Source organism: Condylura cristata, unplaced genomic scaffold (genome assembly GCF_000260355.1).
Source record: "Condylura cristata isolate star-nosed mole 26May11 unplaced genomic scaffold, ConCri1.0 scaffold00027, whole genome shotgun sequence".
NCBI classification, from domain to species: Eukaryota; Metazoa; Chordata; class Mammalia; order Eulipotyphla; family Talpidae; genus Condylura; species Condylura cristata.
Window position 1 is genome coordinate 9,012,513 of NW_004567128.1, and position 17,295 is coordinate 9,029,807.

A 17,295-nucleotide genomic window follows, 5' to 3' on the forward strand; every position below is an offset into this window, starting at 1 on the left:
TTAACAGCTCCTGTGCACAATTTTCAGTACCGAAGTTAAGTTTCATACAAAATATAGCTCTTGGAGAATTGGGAGTATTTCACTAAGATACAAAGGAGTAACTGCCAAATAGAGTTTCTATTTGAATATCCAGAGCTACTTGGAAATGACTCTGGCTTAAATATAAGTTTGGGGAATTGCTGTCTTCACAGAAGTGTCGTGTGTGGGGTTCGGTGTCATTGTTCATAGTTGTGTTTAGAGAAAATGGGGTCATACTGCATCCTGCCAGGATTATAATTTGGCTAATGGTCTGCTTATCATTTTTCTGTATCTTTTCAGCTTGAAGTCAAATATTCATGACACAGTCTCTTCAGTCTCATGTCAGGATTTTGTAAAGCTTTAATCACATAAAAAATAGTAAAATGTATTTATTTGATAGTTCTAGGTGAAAAGGTCAGTTTTTTTCAAATCATCCTTTTGTACCAACTTGAGAGGTAAAGGAGAAATTCTCTTTTAGTGATGGCCCTGTTTATTCATGATTACTTATAAAGTTGAATATCACTGTGAGAGATGTTGAAAGCATGAATTTGTTTTGTGCTATATAGAGAGAGAGAGCTAAGAAAAATGAATTAATTTGATCTTAGAATGAAATCAGACTAGTTTCAATCTCTGAGTAACAGTAAGCCTATAATTTCCAGAAACCCAAAAAGGACTGACTAAATTTTCTACATCCCCTGTTGTCTGGCCCTTTTCTTTCAAAGACACAGAGCTTACTGTGAAAATGAAGTTAATTTACAAAGTAATATTTCACTCTTTTCTTAGATAACCCAAGGAAACTTTAGATTGATGGTGCTTTTTAATAAACCTAAGAATCACATAGAGGTTAGAATTTGTCCTAATTTAGCTGGGAAAGAGGAGAAGAGAGACGCTCCAAAATCTGTCTCTTGTAGTAAAAGCTAAAGATTGCTGAACAGTGTGCCTCTTTCCCAATGTGCTCACCAGGACCACATGAGGCACTAATCCTTGAAAGGCCAAGGAATCAGTGCAGACATCATGGAGACATCATGGAGTCCACACAGGTGTCATGGTTTCTGGAACTAGTGGGCAGGGTAAGAACCGAGTGCCCTTAGCAAGCCCAGTGCTTGGGGGTGAGAGGGGCACTTAGTCCCTTTACCTCCATCAGTGACTTCACAGTAGTATTTCAAGCTCCCCCAAAACCTTGGCTCCGCAGCTCCAGAAATCACTTTTCGTTGCTGGAACTTGCTACCAGAAAAGACTAGTGTCTCCAAAGATGAATACAAGGTATTTCTCTCCTGTGTGATCTGGGTCAGATTGTCCCAGCATGCTTCCTACAGATAGACCCAAGATCTGACATCCTCATATTTAATTTTCAAATTGCAAGACACTTTAATATTTGTTACCTTATTCAGCACCCCCACTGCACACAGCTCTGAAAGGTGGTTATTACCCCCCTTTTCCAGGTGACAGAACAGACTCAGAGATTAAGTCACCATCACAAGAGCACAGTGCAGCCAAGAAGTGAGCCTCATCTGCCCGAGTATATAGTTCAGGGTTTTTCCACAGTGTTTCCCAGGCTCATTTCTGCACAACTGCGTCAATTCATATTTGAGGAGTGACTCAGATCACCAACATGATCCAATATGAAAAGACAAGAAATTTAAATTAATAACCCCTCGCTTATCTTTCACATTTTCAAAGTCCTTGTATTTTGAGACCTGAATGTAATATAGTAGACCATTCATTTTATTACATTCTCCATTGCTAATGAATTTCTGTTCATAGTAGCCAGTTACAGAGCATCAGCAAGAGGATGAATAATAGAACTGTAAATATTTGCCACATTAAACTCTCTTGCTATGTCATACAAACCTAGTGACTTAGCCATCATAGGTTTAAGGCAAGACAGTTTCTTAATTGAAAGTCCAGCTCTACTGCTTTCTATTCACCTATATATGTTAGCTATTCTTAACCGATATGAATCAGCTCCTGTCTCCTGGATGGAGACAGGTTCTGTAAAAATGTGTGTTGTGATTTTTCACCTAAATCTGAATATTAGTTAAGCCTTGTAATGTCTCTTGTGATTTAGGTTTTTATTAAACTAAAGAACTTTTGTTCTAGTACTTTTTCACCTGAAATTCGTATGGGTGGTACTTTGAAGTTTTGTCTTCTGTGTCATGAGAAGAATTAACCCAACAGTTAAAGGGCAGTTGAGATGTTTGTGGAACAGATTCTGATTATTAGCCTTCCTGCTGTATTTTATTCATTCAAAAAACATGTGTATCTCAAGAGTTCTTCCCTTTTCTTCTTACCTGAGGTCTGCCAAGTCACTTTGTCTGGCAGCTTACACTTTCTGCCCTTTTAAGTTGTTCTAGAAGTTTGAAACTTGCAGCCCACATCACCAGATTTGCCCTTTTGCATTTGGCAAGAATCAGGGTTTGCCATATGTTTCCAAGGAGAGGTGGGAGTATGGTGTTATAGATATTCATGCTAGCATGACTCTTTTGGAAAGAGTGATTGTTAGATAACCAGCAAATTGAAGCCAAAGAGAACCAAGAACATTATTTTTGGAGCTGTTCACATCAATAACAGTCTACGGCAGTGTAGGTACTGCTTTTCTTTAAAGTATGCATTTTTAGGATAACATGCTACATCTTTAAGTGACATCATTCATTAGTTTAAGTTTCAGAATAATTTGGTTTGGAAACAGAAACACCCTGAACCTGATTTGTTTTATGCAGTATCTTAACTCCTAAAGATTATGGCTATATATAATTCTTATTTTAAAAGAAGGTTGGAATTGGGTGATTGTATTCTCCCTTCCTCCACAACATGTAGCTGAAAATAAAAGTTGTGGGCCTGGGGTAGAAGGTGCTGGGGAGCAGGGTGAGAGATATAATTTTAATTTCATTTTGTAAGCTGGTAGCTGGTAATTCTGAAAATATGGCCAGAAATATTTAACAGAATGTTGACGTGTCCCTGTGTGTGGATTTTCAGATTACTGGAGTGAGAGTGACAAGGAAGAAGCAGATACTCCATCAACACCCAAGCAGGACAGCCCTCCACCCCCCTACGATACATACCCCCGGCCTCCTTCTGTAAGTTGCCATACGAGTGTGCCTAATATCGCATCAGATTTCTTGACCTGAAACATCCTTTGTGTTAAAAAAAAAAAAAAAATGAACGTAGTGAAATGCATGTTAGTGACCACATGCTTCCTATAGAGGAAGAAAATCAGAAATGTGAAAGCAAAAAGGAATAACCATTTAAGGATACAAGCATAATTTAAACAGAAGAAATAATTCTCATAGATTTCAGGCATAATGAGTATCTGACCAGCTTTATTAAGAAAATACACTGTCAGAGTAGTCCTCGTAAAAATAACAACAATAAAAGTTTTTCCTTAGGGGAAAAAAGATAAAAAAGTTAATCTTTTTGCCTTTTAGATGCAACTTGTAAAAATTAATATATCTGTAGTGAACATGTTTTGTCATGTAGCTTTTTAGACAGCCATGGGATCCGGTCAAATGTGTATGTTTTGTGGCTTCCTAGATTTCTTAAGCCTGTATAAATTGTCCTGCGTATGGACTCTGCTTTGGTCTGTTAGGTGAACAGCTGTCCTGGTTCACTTGTGACTACCCTCCTTTATGCCCATTTCCCATCAGAATTATCCAGAGTATCTCAGTAGTGTCCCAGTTCAGACTCTGCACAGTACCAGAAGAGTCAGTTCTATCTTGGGACTGAGCCTTCGCATAGGAAATAGAAGCTGGATTTAGGTGACATTACCAACCTACTTCCACCACCATATTACTGCAGGGGATTCTTAATAGGAAAGATGTTATGCAAGGTATTGATACAGTTCTCTACCACATCTCAACTGTGCCTGTGAATAAGAATCACTTCTGGAACATATTAGAATGCTGATGCTCGGGTCAGTCCATACGTGTTAAATCAGAATTTTGGGACAGCAAATAGCTTATTGGACTAGACTGAGCTTTTTGAGAAAAGGGATCTTTTCTGTTCATCTACATATTTCCATGGCCTCGCAGAGCACTGGCACTTAGTTATTGAATGTTTAATCAGTATTTCTAAAATAAACAAATGAGCACTTTTAGCTGGTAACTAAAAGCAAACTGCATTTTTAATAAACACACTTGATGATGGTGGCTCTTAACCTAAGGAGAACAGGAGAAACTTCCGGAATAAAGGAAAATTGTCCCCATCTGTGTGTTCATTTCTTTAATAAATACTGTGGTTTCCCCAGCACATCAGAGTGCAGAGATGAGCTATAGAAATGAAATAGTGAAGTCAGTGACAAGATACAGTTTATCATATTTTCCCTCTCTCCCTTAAACCTCAGGCTCTGAATAACTTTTAAAATATTTATAAGAGGAAGAAAGGAAAACTGCAACTTCACCAAATAGCCCTTTAATTACAGCAATTTGTCAGCTTTCAGAAGGAAACTATTCACAGCGTCACTGACAGGGAAAGATGAGCTAATGGCCATGGAAGGTTATCCATAACGTCCTCACCTTTCCCAGAGGGACAGCGCACACCTCACCTCTGCTGGACTTGTCTTGCCTGATACCTCTATCCTATGCTTGACCATCACATGTAACAAGTACACTTCAGCCTGCCAGAAAGGGCCCTGGGCTAGTCTGTCCATCCCAGAGCTAGCAGATGCTGGCACACAGGGACGTCTGGAAGCCTTGCACAGCATTCACGTGATGCCCAGCCTATTTCTCAGTTTTGCTCTATACTGGAACATAAATTCTCAAACTCTAGATTCCAACAGCAAAACATCCCATTTTTCTTTGGTGTTAACGTGCCCTGTAGCCTCCATGCTCAAGGCAGATGCTCATCCCCATCAGGACTTAATCTTATCCTGCCTGTTTTTGTAACCCCCTAGAGAGTGCCATGGAATTGGCAAGGCCAGCAGAAAGCATTTCCGGGGCACCCATAGGAGTAGACAGTCCCTGTGCAGAAAAGGAAGGACACTGTCCAGTGATATCCTGGCCCTCACCCTCAAGCTCCACAAAATAAGATAATATAGATGTTCATGGTATAAAAATACAAATGTGGCTGTCTTTTGCAGCTACTTGGATGGAGCTGGAAAAGATCATGCTTAGTGAGAAAAGCCAGAAAGAGAAAGAAAAATACCGATGGTTTCACTCATAGCAGGAGTATAATGGACCAGGCGAGAAAATAACAAGAATAAGGAACAGCCATATAACAGAGACATTTTGTGGGGGTGGAGTGGGGAATGGGATCAAAAATGGGGGGGCGGGGAGGAGTGCACGGGATTTTGGTGATGGCACACAGGTGACTTGGTGATGGGAAACCCGCGGGGATTACAATTGAGATGGGAAAAAAATATATACAAAATGATGTAAAAATAAACTTATAAAAAAATTAAAATTAAAAAAAATACGAATGTGGCGACACGTTTTCAGGATTTTAAATACAAAGATTTCTAAGCTCTGGAATTATTTTAGTTGCTGAATACTCCTTGCATTGGCACTCTCACTTTTTCTTGTGCGTTTATTGTAAAATGTTGCATCAATAGATCAGATTTGTCATGGAAGTCAGTATAGCTGCATTTCAGTGTAGCCGTGTCTCATCTCTTAAAGTGTAATCTGGGGCCCAGCTTTGAGACAGCTGAGAACTTCTGGCTGGTCATCAATGTGTCTAGTAGATGTTACCTGGTAAAAATCTAATGCTGGTGTGTTCTTGGACTACCGAAGGGGTATTTCTGTAGACACTCACCAGAGGCTCCTTCCCACAGATGAGCTGCGCCAGTCCTTATGTGGAAGCCAAACACAGCCGGCTGTCCTCCACGGAGACCTCTCAGTCACAGTCCTCCCATGAGGAGTTTCGCCAGGAAGTGACTGGGAGCAGTGCGGTGTCCCCCATCCGCAAGACAGCCAGTCAGCGCCGCTCCTGGCAGGATTTAATTGAGACGCCCCTGACCAGCTCAGGATTACACTATCTTCAGACTCTGCCCCTGGAGGATTCTGTCTTCTCTGACTCCGCGGCCCTCTCCCCGGAGCACCGGCGACAGTCCACCCTTCCCACGCAGAAGTGCCACTTACAGGATCACTACGGGCCGTACCCCTTGGCAGAGAGCGAGAGGATGCAAGTGCTGAACGGCAATGGGGGCAAGCCTCGAAGCTTCACTCTGCCTCGAGATAGCGGGTTCAACCACTGCTGTCTGAATGCGCCAGTCAGTGCCTGCGACCCGCAGGATGATGTGCAGCCCCCGGAGGTGGAGGAAGAGGAGGAGGAGGAGGAGGAGGAAGGGGAGGCAGCGGGGGAAAACATAGGAGACAAAAGTAAGTATGTTGATGGAGATTCTTAGCCTGTGTACACCAAGTTCTAACCTTTCCAAACTTCTTATTCTGTGGTAATAATACTTGAGTTTCCTCAAATAATGGTCTTTCCACATAGGAAGTTAGGTGCCCCTTGAAGTCCTGCTTTCACAATATCAGTAAATTGGGAGAAAATGATGAGCAATGAATCCTATATCCCAGGACATCCATAGTAAGAGTTAATCATGTTGTTTTCCCTTCTCCCACTCGTTGACTTTAAGGTGAATGATATACATTTCTTTTTCTTCCTCTTCTTACCCACTTTTCTCTCACTTGCATGCATCCTCCCTTTGGTCCAGTCACTGCCTTCTGAGTTTGGGTTAAGAAACTATAAGTGGTTCAAACAGGATGTTATCAGAGCCTTGGTTGTGTCAGTGAAGAACACACAGGCACGCGCGCGTACCCCTTTCTACATACACATATAGTTTTCCTTTTCTCTGCTAGAAGATTCCAGGGGAAAATCCAAAAGGGTTTTTCCAGTAGAAATTTCCCATAGCGTTTCTGTCAACTCAAAATAGCCTATTTTGTTTCTAGAAACCAATTTGCTAAAAGCATTTATCTGCTCTCTTGTTCAGTATGTTGATTGCAAAACTCAATTTATGAATCAACTCTTAAGAGAGACAAGTCAATTAAATAACTTCTGTCTTGTTGGCATTAAGAATATGTTTACTGGTTATCGAGCTCTTTATCCAACATGGCACGCCAAGCATCTGTTTCTAACTAATGTGACTCACCAGTCCAGAAACCCAGGCGGCTTTAAGGGAAGGGCTATAACTCAGTTACTATAGTTAGAAAGGAGAGCGAGGCCTGGCTCTGAGTCCTGAATGTAAAATACCAAAAATACATAGCATAAAACTGCATCTTGTTATTCACGACAAATTCTGGTCCAGTTAGTGCCAATGATCTGAGCTCTGTTGATGAAACAACTGGTCTCTTTGCCCACAGCCTTTCACTTCTCTTTCAAGGATACAGACAATCCTTTGGCCTGCTTGGCAGATATATGAGACTTTGGCTACAGGATATATTAGTGTATCACTACTGGTAAGACAACTGAAAACTCACAGGTTACCAGCATTTCAGTGTCAAACTTGGCTCATTCAAAGTGAGAATCACCTTGGAGATTATTAACAAGAAAATACACTGGATCTCCTCAAGAATGGTTTGGATCTTCATGGCATTATTTAGTGGGAATTAAAGTATATCTTCCACCATCCATATATAATTGTTGCTTACATTTTAAATGTATTTTAGCCATAATCTCTGTAGGGAGCACTATGGGAAGTATACTCTTGGTGCAGGAAGGACAGTGACCATCTGTTACCTGCCAAGCCCTCCAAGCATTCACACATATTAGAGACAATGGAAGAATCTGTGGAAGAAATATCTAGGAGCCATGTTAGGCCTCTCTAGGAATTCTGGCAGGCATGATGTTACATTTTTAATATTACCGTGATTACCAAAATTAATTGTTTTATAAAATGCAATTAAAGATGTTAGATACTCCATTTCATCTGTTCTAGGGACTACACAACTGCTGTAACAAAGCATGTAAGGTTTATTTAGGATTCTACAAACATTGGTGAAAGTACTTCCATCACTGCTGTTACAAAATAAAGTATGTTGAAATTAAGCACAACCTTTGAAATAGAAATTTCTGTTGGAAAGTGGTCCATCACTGCCATGGGTGGAAGTCATTGATGCTTTCTTTTTCAGTTAAGCTAGAAACTTAACAGTCCCTGCTGGGTGTTGTTTAGGGGAGGAAAGAAAGGTGAAAGCATGTCCTAGGATGTGAATGGGATCCTGGGCCCTGTGCTCACCCTGCCTTCAGGCTTTCCAGTGGTGCAGTCCAGTAGACCTCTAGTCAGACAACGTCCCCTTTTTTTTTTTCCTTCTGGCATGTTGTGTTGCTTGAATTTATTTTTTCCATATAGATGTTCTCCTGAGTTGAAGGCATTTTTTCCTTTGGGTTCCCAAATGAGCCAAATGGGTAGTTATTTGTACTTTTCATCTTTTTCAGTGGACTTTCTCTTTGGGGAATCATCTTGATAAGACTGAGCAGCCCTCAGAAAGGTGTTGGTGAATTTGGAATTGCACCTTTTGTCTTGCAGTTCAGTATTGTGGGCCGGTTCATGCTGTTCAGTCAGAGTTGCTTCACAAAAGATGGCCACGCACTATATTTCAGGGCCCCATGTCTTCCTGGGTATTTCTCCTTTAAGTCTTGCCGCTCTTTGTCTTACTGTCCTTCAGACCAGTCTCAGCAGAGCAGTGCATTTCATGCCTGCCTGGAAGATGCTTCTTATGTAATGGAATGTATATTCACCTAGCTAATGGTGGTTTTTCTTTATTATTGTTCCTGATATTTAGGAGTGTACAATCTGATGAACACTTATTTGGGAACTATCAACTCTAAAATCATTGCTTTCAAAAGAATGTTTATGGGCTTAAGGGGTGTTGTGTTCATGACTACCCTGGGTTGGCCATCAGGGCCAAGTCTTCCAGGCTGCTTATTCAGATCAAGCTCTTTGGTGTTAAGTCAACCCATTTTGCAGCTCTACATGGGAAGCTGTGGCCATCACAGCCTCAAACTTTTGGCACCCCTCCAACACGGAACATTCTTTATGCTGCTGACCAATTGTCAGGCAGCCATGCTTGTTCCAATCAGAGTCAGCCGCACTCTATTACTAAGTGTCCTGCTTGAGGCCAGAATTTGGCTTGACTTACTAAGGTGAATTTGTATTAATCAAGTACAGACCTGCAGGGAAATACGTTGCTTGTCTCCAGCTCTAAACCTTTTTTTTTTCCGTTTACTGTCGGAGACTCTTTGTCCCCGATCACGGATTATTGGGGGGCAGAACAGGCAGGGTCTCAAGGTGGGAACGGCATCGGTGAGCGGAGATTCCTAGAAAAAGGGGAAAAAGGGGAAAAAAGGGTAGCGGGCACGAGGAAGACACGGGAATGGGAGTTGGGTGCAAGTCTTCCGGCTCTGCCTTCAGCAGAGGTTTATTCTATACACTTCAGGCAGGCCGAGGGATGACATTAGCATATGAAATGAGCTGAGATCACAATCACCTTTTTTCTAAAAATAGTCTGGGGTCCTTTTGACCTTTAGTTGAGATTATAACAGTTTTAAAATCAATCTCTCAAGGTTAAAACAGGTACATAGATTTACAAAGTTTAAGACTAATATTACTATATTTACCACAGTGAAGATTGACCAAAATAAAGTCCCTGAAATATTGTCTATTACTTAAGGGCTTTCATTTTCATAGAGACATCCTAGGGGGTAAAGTGAGGGCCGGAAGAGGAAATTTCTTGTAAATCAAATTAAGGTAAGATTCTTTGAAAAACTTGTTAGAAAGTTTGAGTTTTCTTGAAGTCTAGATGGTAGAAAGCCTGATTAGCTCTGCATAGGTGACTTGGCTGAATTTCCATATCTAAAGACTAGATAGTAGAAAGCTTGAGTGGTTATTTAGAAACTGAATAGAAGGCTTTGTGAGATAGAGGGATAAGATTTGGGTTTTCCTCGGTCTGGCAGTGAGAGAGACTTTGCAGTAACAGCCATTTGTTTTTATTAATCAACCAGTTGTTTAATGACTTTTGTCTTCAAGAGGAATTTCTCACCCTGGTGCAGTACTTGCTTGTCAGGGCCAGGTAGCGCCTTCTGAGGCTAAGGCAATCCAGTTGTAAGCTGAGGGTTGCTCAGAATATTTTGATATTACGATTGTACAAAAAAGGGAGGTCATAACATAAGTTAGCATGGAAAGTGATTTTTCAGAGCATTTCCCCTCCATCTGTATCGTATCTGTCGCAGAGGTTGCATAGCTTGTGTCAGTTTACCACGAATGAGCAGAAGGTAAAATGGAAGAAAACAGAAATATAGCCTGTCTTCTGATGTAAGGGTGAATTAAACCTTCAACCAAACCCCTTTCTTATCATTTTTATTTACCTTAACTTTATATGATATATATTACACAATATTTAGTAGGAGTTTACAAAGCAATCTAAAGAGCAAAATACACCTAAACCTGTGTCTTGTCTTTTTACTTTAATCCTTAGAGATGTGGAATTTGGCCTTGTTTATGAAGTATAAATTTAGCCTTCTTTAGAACAGACTTCAGTATGTGTTCTCATGGTGGAACTGTCCTTTGTCTTATTTTGAAATCCAATTATTTAACTGACTCATACTGTGATTTTTCTCAGGCTGAACTCATTTTGGTCTAAAATGGATGGTATTAAAAGTACACAGATGAGACCTGTCTTGTTTTCCTTTGACTGAAAAGTCAGCTTGCATATTAATTATCCAGACCTACTTCACTGACATTTGGGAGAAGACAAGTAATTTCCTATTATCCCAATTAGTACTTTCAAAGCTTACCATGGTATGGGCCTTATAATACCTTAGATAAATTGAATTATAAATTGTCAGCCAGTGCAACTTTCAAGGCACATAAATCATAAAATTGTGGGACAAAATGTAAAGCTATACTTCATTCAGAAATCATCTGCCATAACACCAAAATACTATATTGACTAATGCAGCTTGAAGTCGGCTTGGAATAGCTTTCTTCTCCCATGCGAGGCAGTTTAGACAAGGTTTTTGAAAGCTTTATCCTTTAATACTACTAATTTCCCTCCTGGCAGTACTTTTGATTGACTAGTCATATGCCCTTGGTACCCTCTACTTAATCAATGAAGTTACAGTGTGCTCTTTTTCATTGTCTTAGAGATAACCTACCAATCTCACATAATTTACACATTCATCAACTTCGTCTTAGAAATCCAAAGCAAAACCTAGGGTAGTTTTTTTTGGTGTGCTTTTTTTTTTTTTTCCTGGCAGTGTAGGGAGATTTAGATAAGATCTAGTAGCTTGTAGCTACAATACACATGAAATTATTTGATGGGTGCAATTGATGCTTTCAAAATGAGATCTAAAGTTTGTTTTTTTTTTTAAGGTTTATTTATTTATGCATTCAGAACTGGGGTACAGACCAGAGGCACAGGGGCAGTGAGAGGATTTTACCAGAGACAGAGTGGGGAAGCAGAACAGGCAGATCCACGAAGTACACTGCTGAGGGGAGCAGAAGGCGAGACAGGAGAGTTCTGCCGTGCCAGGTGGGTCCCTGCCAGGGCGGGGATCGAACTCACACTGAAGCAGCTGCGGCTCACTTGCAGTGCTGCATCCTAACCCCTGTACCACAGGGGAGGGCCCTAAAGTTATTTTTAAAACTCATACTATGTAGCTGCCCAAAATATGCAGCTCAGTGGCCTAGTATCTTAAATTATCTAGGTAGAGAAGCTAGATAATGACTACCAATATAGTGCAGAGGAATTTGCATTAATCCTATTAAATCTCTTAAAGGTCCTAGAGTAATTTCCTGAAGAGTTTCTAAAAGTCATGAATTTTATTTTTTAAGAATATAAAGGTGGGAAGTGTGTGGGCAAGGGGAAGCTATTCACAGAATATAAAATTGTTAAGGAGGAAAAGGAACAAGTTGAAAATAAAGAAAAATTTTGCAGCACTTACCAGTTTTATTATCAAGATACTTTATGCACAAAGAACTTGGAAGAACATAGTCATGATAATAATATCTATAATTATAGTTCAGATCTAAAGGCAGTCGATGGAAAAGGATATAGACAATGTGAACATAAAAGTGTGTTGGAATCAGAGGAGGAATAACAGAACCCTGAATATGTCACATTTGTGAAGTGTAAGGATCTCTTCCTTGGCTGGTTAAATAATAAGTATATATAAAGAAAGAATGCAAAAACAAAACTGTAAAAAGTAGTAAACAAATATTTCCTCAATATCATGTTGCCTGACTTTGCAAGAAGAAATATTAGGAAGACATAAAGCACTGAAGACTAGATACATAATCTAGCAATAAGTCTGATGTTTGTTACAAGTTGGATTTTTAATCACAGCTCCCTAATTTTTAGCTCAAATAGTGAGAAAAGGTTACTATTTGATTTACATATTAAGAAAAAGTTACAGGACATTCAGAAGAGGGTTGTGACCACTCTGTTAGCTTTTCTGTAATGCCCACAACTCTAAGCACCGCTTCTTGTAAGACAGCATCCAGACAGCCAAAGACCAGGCCCAGTCTTTAGTCCTTTTCTGTGAAGTCGAGACAGATCTTTCCTGGATCCCTCCAGCACATCTAGCTCCACAGTTTCCGTGGCCAAGGTTACCTTACATACACACCCTAAATGGTAAGGGGAATGAAATGATTGTAGTTTCAGCTAACCTTGGTTTGCTTTAAGATCATAAAGAAAAAATCTACCAAACTGCTTGTCATTGCTTTCTATATGAGCTGTTCTACTATAAATATATCTTCAAATATATTTGTTCAAGTAGTGCTTCTGGCTGTCAACCTACCTACCTACCTATCTGTGAATATGACCTCAGATCACATCACATCTTAAAAGTCTTGGCACTAACAAATGTTAGGTAACTAAAAGGGAATAAATATGTAACCCTGCAAATATGTCAAGCTAGATATGATTATTGTTGACTTTTGAAATGAGTAAGCATGATTTCCTGTAGACAATAAGTGAGTAGAGCTTAAAATACAGTCTCAAGAAACAATCCTCACTTCAAACCTAGACTTCGTCATTCTGTCAGTCACAAGTGGCTTGACTAATCAAGTTGTTTAACACCTCCACATCTCAATGTCTTCATTATTAAGTAACAGGTAACAGTACCTGCCTTTTGAAGTTGTACCAGGATCAAATTAGGTAAAGCCAAAAAGCACTTACTTTACATCTCTGACACACTGTGAGTCCATCCATCAAATGACTTATAATTATGCAAGTTATGTAGATTTCATGCAGATGTGAATTAATGCAAAGAAAACAATTACAATATTAATTAAGGAATGACTCCTGGCAAATTTCTCTAACATTTACCTGACAATAAGGCCTCTCTTTGTTCACTTCCAGTTATTAAGTTGGACCATGTGAGTTGTGGTTTTAGTAGATCAAAATGATGAAATGTCAGCAGTTTTGTGTAGATATTATCCATGTTCTGGGAGCTAAAATAGAAATGTCCTTCCTGTCACAATTCTTACCATGCACTACTCCATTCCTGTTTGACTTCAGACAACTGGAAACTCAAATGAAACCTTGTATTCCAAGTAGCAATAACCTTCTATATATTTATTAAAATAAACATTTATTGACCTTGCCTTGCAGGTATAATTCAAATATCAATGTCTCAGAGAATCCTACCCTGACATTACATTCTGATCCAGATAACCCTGTTTTATATTCTTCACAGATCACTCTGATTATAAGAGCAAATGTTGTTCACTACTGTAAGCAAGCATTCTAAGGGCAGGGATTTGAGTCCTGCCTTTGTACCCTTGGCCCATAGAGACCAGGCACTATGGAATGAATGAATTAAGTGAATAAGTAATGGTTACTCTCTTTTGTCACTATATTCTTTTCCATTTTCTTATATAATAGTTTAAGCTGAAGTTATTATTTTATCATTATGAATTAAGACAGGAAGCAAAACATTGCAGAATTCTTCATTTGGGGTATTTTGTAACGAGAAGGACATGAATGCTTGTGTTCAGTGTACCCTCTTCATGCTGGGCACCACAAAGCTGGGCTGCCAATAACTAGAGCCAGCGCTCTGTGTATTATGGGTCATTTATGGTCACCTTCTCTGTTCTTGAAACCATTTTCTTCCTGTTTATCCCCATTTCACATGTGAAAGTAACAAAAATTTGACATGTGAGATAGTTCATTTTACATACCACATCTTCCAGCACCACCTAAGGCAGTTGTTTTTCCTTGAAAAATATGCTTGACTCATAGTCCTAGGTCTTCCATGGAAATCACCCATCACCTAGCTTCATCTTCATTCATTCTCAAAGCATGCAACTTTATCACAATAAATATAATTGTAACTTGTACTTTATGGACTCATCAGTAGCCTGCATTAGCCAGCCCAGGAGCTTATTCACAGGGTTGGCAGACCTCTCCTGACCTGCCCACTGCCCCCCTTAGCAATGTACTTCAGTCAGTCCATCTGTTCCGCTTCCTGCTCTGTCTCTAGTGAATCCTCTCACCCTCCTGTTCCTCCGGCCTACACCCCAGCTCTTCTATGCATAAATAAATAAATCTTTTTTAAAAATTAAAGCAGATATGAGAGGGTGACAACCGATCAATATTATAGGACAACTTATGATTTATACCTTATTTGACCAGAGAAGATGATTCATGGCACTAATATTACAAGTGCTTGTTGTTATTTTAATACATCAAAAAAGAAAACCACAATTAGTTCTCAGTATGTATTCACTCATATTCATTCAACAGACATACATTTATTTACCACACGCCAGGTACTAAGTGAAAAGTATAGCTGGCATTTCTGTAAGTCTGCTTGTAACAAAAATGTGTTCGTTCCCTTTAAGAAATAAGGAGCATTCTTTCTGGTAACACAAAACTAAGCAAATAACTCAAAATATGCTGTACTTTTGTTAACTTATCCCCTGGCAATAAATTTATAAAATAAAAATAATTCTTTGAGAGATGGCACAAGATACTCTCTTTTCATTTTAGGGTAATTAATCACTTATATAAAATTTATAAAATGAGATAGAAATCATATGAGGTCACTTTTAGAGCTATTTCTGACTTGACTCTTAAATGTTATGGTGGGGTACGTACAATCTGGTTACTCAGCTATACTGATTAACACAAAGCAGATATCTAAAATCTAATTTGTACTGCAAAATTAGATACAGTTTTAGTCATCAAAGAAAATTAATCTATGGTCAGTATAATATGAACATCATGTCATATGTTCAGCATCATATTGTACTGACTATAAATTAATATTTTGATGATTGTGAAGATGCTTTCTAATTTTATAGTACAATATAAAATTTAATTATCAGAAACACCTATTAATGTTAGTAGAGTGCCAAATACAAAGTATACTGTATTTTGAGTATCTCTGTTAGGGAAATTGAACCTTAATATTTTAAGCAGTTTTTCGCTTTCTTCCACACTGTAGTCCCTAATCTTCTGTGATTTTTTTTATCTGAAAAATTTTTTTTTTTTAAAGATTTATTTATTTGTGCATACAGAACTGGGGTACAGGCCAGAGATGCGGAGGGTGAGAGGATTCATCAGGTATAGAGCGGAACAGGCAGATCAATGAAATACACTGCTGAGGGGAGCAGCGGGCGGGCCAGGAGAGGTCTGCTACGCCATGTGGTCACCTCCAGGGCAGGCGGGAATCGAACTCATGCGGAAAGCGGCTTTAGATTCTCAGTGCTGTGCTTTAACCTGCTGCGCCACCAGGGAGGGCCTATCTGAAATTTTTACTATTTCCGTTTTGTAAATCATCCATAGAATCTGTTGATAGCACCCCTGAAGGGCTACTCATTTAAGTCCTAAAAATGTTCTTATCCATGACTTAATGGCTATGTTTTTTCTTAAATGGTTGCCATCATCGGCCCAATTCTATCACTTCCAGGCTGGGTATCTTAAAGCAGTTGTTCACTTTAGGATTCTTGGTGAGATCAAAAAACCCATAATTTTAATATCATTAAACTTACACTTTACACCTTTTCCCCTTTAGCGGCTCTGCTGTTTTCTCCTTGTTCTTTAACAATGCCAACATCCAGGGTTTTTCTTGCCTTTTCTTAAAAGAGCAAGGAGGAGGGACAGCTTTAATACAGTCATTGTGCCAACTCTGACAGTAAGCCCCAACCCTCCTTGGTATTCTATTGTCTTCTTACACCCTGTGTAGTTGCCGGGCAGCCTTCTCTTGATTTAGCATCCTAGGTTCTAAGACTCATCACGCGCTTTTCTTAACCTAATTAAAAGGGTTGTGCCCAGCACTGGAGGTAGGAAAGATGTTTACCATTCTAAAAATAGTTCTGTACAATTCTGAGTATCTTTGCAGAATAATTAAGTGAAGAGTTAGTCTTAACTTTGAATGCTGCTTTAAATTTGCAATACTGTGTGTGTTACAGTCAGTGATTTCTCTCTAGGAAATTCTATAGAACCCACTTAAAATGCCTTCAAGAATTTATGTAATAGGTAAATTATTTTTGTAGGAATATGCATATAACATGTACCCGGATTTATGTATGTCTGAAAATATGCATAATAACCAGTCATTTCACCATAGAACTTAGAGTTTTAAATACTCACCTTCCCTCTCAGTAAAGAAATACCTTTTACATATTTGGGAAATTTTTGTTTAGACACTGTTTGAATATTTTAGAGACTCAGCTTATTGCTCCCCATCACCCAAAACAGAGCATTCCCTAGCTAAAATGTTCTACTCACTGTAGATTGTGATGTTGCAAATTAGAAGTTCAGAGCAAGTATTTGGAAAGGTTGGCATGTGAATGAGGGAAGAATAAGAAGGTCTTTGAAGTTCCATAACACAAAATAAATAGAAGGTATACATGGAGGCTGGTTCTAGGTTGATTTGCAGGAAAGCATTTCAACGATTGCATATGCCCTAAAGTGGAATAACTGGTCTGTAAGCTTAGTGGGCTGCACTTTATCAGAATGTAAAAAAGAGGCTGAATACCCGGCTACTTGTCAGGGTTTCCTGAGTTCGCCGGACAGTTGAACCGAATGACTTCTTCTAATTCTTCTTCTAATTGTAAGGTTTACAGTTTTCTTTAGCATAATGATCACACCTCAGCTCTTGGATCATAGTGTCCTGCACATTGTACATGTCCAGAATGATGCACCAGATATGTTATCAAACTTAATGTGTGTTGTCCCATCTCTGAGTTAAATGTATATAGTCATCTTATATAGTGAGCATGAGTTATCTAGATCATTGACTATCCTGGTTACCTTCAAATACACGCTTTTTTCTTTTTCATGGCCCCATGCCAGATTTAGTGGCACTATTATAGTGAGTTAGACCCTATACTTTTTTTTT

General features: G+C 39.1%; 1 protein-coding gene across 1 annotated transcript in view; it reads left to right on the plus strand.

The window, feature by feature from the left end:
• The window catches only part of CNKSR2 (connector enhancer of kinase suppressor of Ras 2), a 207,601-nt gene that overhangs the window by 163,859 nt on the left and 26,447 nt on the right, over positions 1-17,295 (plus strand). Inside the window, exons 19-20 of the mRNA XM_004690082.1 lie at positions 2,995-3,095; positions 5,783-6,329. Coding sequence (XP_004690139.1) covers positions 2,995-3,095; positions 5,783-6,329 — 648 coding nt within the window. The remainder of the gene's footprint in view (positions 1-2,994; positions 3,096-5,782; positions 6,330-17,295) is intronic.